Source organism: Lipotes vexillifer, unplaced genomic scaffold (assembly GCF_000442215.2).
Source record: "Lipotes vexillifer unplaced genomic scaffold, Lipotes_vexillifer_v1.1 scaffold1223, whole genome shotgun sequence".
In the NCBI taxonomy this organism is placed as follows: Eukaryota; Metazoa; Chordata; class Mammalia; order Artiodactyla; family Lipotidae; genus Lipotes; species Lipotes vexillifer.
Genome location: NW_006795957.1, coordinates 343,511 through 346,238, shown reverse-complemented (window position 1 = coordinate 346,238; position 2,728 = coordinate 343,511). Strand labels below are relative to the sequence as shown.

Below are 2,728 nucleotides of genomic sequence, written 5' to 3'. Positions count from 1 at the left end.
CCCCGCCCCCTCCCCGCCCCCCCTCCTGTCCCCTGCTGCCTCCTCGGCAGCCTCTCTTCCTCCTGGCAGAGCGTCCAGCCCCTGCCTGCTCCTCCCCGGGTCCCGGGCGCCTCTGGCAGGAGCCTCCCTCCCTCCCGTGGCCGCTAGCTCCTCCCCTCTCCTGCTCCTCTCCCCGTTCACCCCATCCCTGCCCCGACTCTGCAGACATGAGGGTCTTGGCCTGCCTCCTCGGTGAGTGACCCTTCTCCTCGGGGACTCGGGCCTGGGCCCCACCCTCTGACCCCTGAGCTCACCCGCTGGAGAGCCTCAGACTTCCGGGGCCTCATCCCTGTTGCTTGGGGGATACAGGACATCTGGCCCTCCCTTGCCTGATCCCCCAGGGACCCAGCCTCTGGCACCCCCGTCCTACCCTCTTAGGAGCCCCAGAGACCTACCTCCTACCCCCCCCCACCCCCGCCCCACCAGTCCTGATCCTGTGGGGGGTCACCCATCATTCGACCTTTAGTCAGGCCCCTGGGGAAGTGCAAAGGGCCTGGGCGCCTGCCCTGAGGCATCTGGGGCCCCGCCCACCTCAAGGACCTGAACCTCGCCAGGCCCTCGACCCAGAGTCCTGCTTCCCAGCGGCGGGGTTTCTGGTTCAGAGGCATGAGGCCTCACTCTGCCCACCCCTCCAACCTCCCTTCCAGTGGCTCTGATGGGGATCCAGGCTGTTGGTAAGTGGCCCCAAACACTTCTTGCATCTGGCCTCCCTCAGCTGCAGGCCCACCCCGTGCCCAGCCTCACCCTCCAATGGGACCCTGTTCGCCCCCATCCGCCTATGACCTCGGGCACCACTTTCCCCAGGACCACCTGGGCGACAGCCTCCTGCTTCCTACGGGGCACCACTGCTCCCCTGGGTACCCAGGAGTTGGGCTCCCCGTTAGCAGCCAGGACACTGGCCTCCCGGTGATGCCCTGCAGGACAGCCCCCAGCCCGTACCCTCCCCCTGGCCCCAGGGTCTCCAGGACATCACAGCCTTTCCTCTGTCCTCCCCAGAGTGGCTGCGTCTGGCCGATGGCCCCCACGGGTGCGCGGGCCGCCTGGAGGTGAGGCACGGCGGGCGCTGGGGCACCGTGTGCGACGACGGCTGGGACCTGAGGGACGCCGCCGTGGCCTGCCGCGAGCTGGGCTGCGGGGGCGCGCTGGCCGCCCCTGGAGGCGCCTTCTTCGGGGAGGGTGCGGGGCCCGTGTGGCTGAGCGAGCTGGCCTGCCGGGGCGGTGAGCAGCAGCTGGGCCTCTGCCCCCACCGCGGCTGGAAGGCCCACATCTGCTCCCACGAGGAGGACGCAGGCGTCGTCTGTGCAGGTAAGGGGCCCTCGACCCCCTCAAGGGACATTGCTTCAGAGACGACCCAGGGACCCAAGTCCTTAGTCCAGTAACTGAGAATCCAGGAGCCCAGACACCCCACCCCTGACACCCCCTGCAAAGCCAGGACTTACCACTACCTTGGAGGGCTCCTGCCTCACTCAGGGCCTGCCCTCTTTATAGCATCTGGGGATCGCATGGCGGGGATATTGAATAATATCTTCCAAACTGAGAGGGAACTTTGAGACCAATAAACAAAGCAGTAAAGTACAACTATGAAGTTTACTGTGGGGAACTCATACAGGCAGGATGGATCTGGTGGGCAGTGATCCTTTTATCTGCAGCTGTGCTGCGCACCACCGCAAAGGGTGCAGGAAGATTTAAAGGGGCCAACGCTAGAGGCAGAATCTGAGTACCAAGGGAGAAGCATGTTTTCCTTCCCCCAGGGGGTCTTATGACCATTATTCCTCATGGACCATTAATCCTCTATGTCAGCAAAAGGCATCCTTCCTGTTTTCGTATCAGACGAAGGCAAGGGTAAAAGTTGATAGGGAACCAAAAAAAAAAGTTGATAGGGAACCTCTCTGGCTTGGGCGTGTTCCTCGTGAGTGGGACAAAGCTCAGCCATGCAAAGAGGGGAGGGGGTAGGGCTGCAGGCCTGAGGTGGGGCTGACAAAACAGAGCCAGTGCGGTCCAGCCACACGCTGCTCTCCCGAAGGTCAGCGTGTGTCGGACTCCAGGGATTGGGACGACTCACCTTCAGTCCTGGATGGGGACCCCTGGCCGGGGCTGTCTGGGGAGCTGAGCCCTGGCTCTGAGGAGGCCCCGGTGATGCCTGGTGAGCCCCCCACATGTGCCCTGTCTCCAGCTTCGGCTGTGAGGGAGAAGGGACAGGGGCCCGTCTCCTCCACAATCCCGAGGGCCCCCCGCCAAGGCCCCCTGCAGACCCCTGGGGACTCTCGGGACTGACCTGCGGCCCCAGGAGATGCAGCTGCCGGTCTCCCTCCCTGCTGTCTCCTCACCCAGCCCCCCGCCCAGCCGGGACCCCCCAGAGCGGCTCCCGGAAGAAGAGCCCCCGGCCGCCCAAACCCACCAAGTCCACCAGGGCCCCCTTGCTGACTGCCGGAGCCCCCCGCCAGGGTAAGTCCGCGCAGGCCTCCCCTCTGCAACAAGTCTGGATGGGGTGAGGCGCTAGGCTCCGCTGGACCAAACTGGGACCCCCCCGCCAGGTATGGGGGGGCGCTGCATCCCCCGGGGATTCACAGTCAGGCCCAGGCGCCCCACCCGGTCAGGGGACCCAGGCCTTGGCCTGCTCAGATCCTGGCTCTCCCCTTAACAGCCGGCTGGCAGGCCCATCTCAGGCCTCTGACCCCCACCCCCACCC

General features: G+C 65.6%; 1 protein-coding gene across 1 annotated transcript in view; it reads left to right on the top strand.

The window, feature by feature from the left end:
* The first annotated feature begins 206 nt into the window (after positions 1-206).
* The window catches only part of SSC5D (scavenger receptor cysteine rich family member with 5 domains), a 24,078-nt gene continuing 21,556 nt past the window's right edge, over positions 207-2,728 (top strand). Inside the window, exons 1-5 of the mRNA XM_007468042.1 lie at positions 207-231; positions 687-713; positions 1,036-1,344; positions 2,063-2,182; positions 2,371-2,484. Of these exons, the coding sequence (XP_007468104.1) occupies positions 207-231; positions 687-713; positions 1,036-1,344; positions 2,063-2,182; positions 2,371-2,484 (595 nt within the window). The remainder of the gene's footprint in view (positions 232-686; positions 714-1,035; positions 1,345-2,062; positions 2,183-2,370; positions 2,485-2,728) is intronic.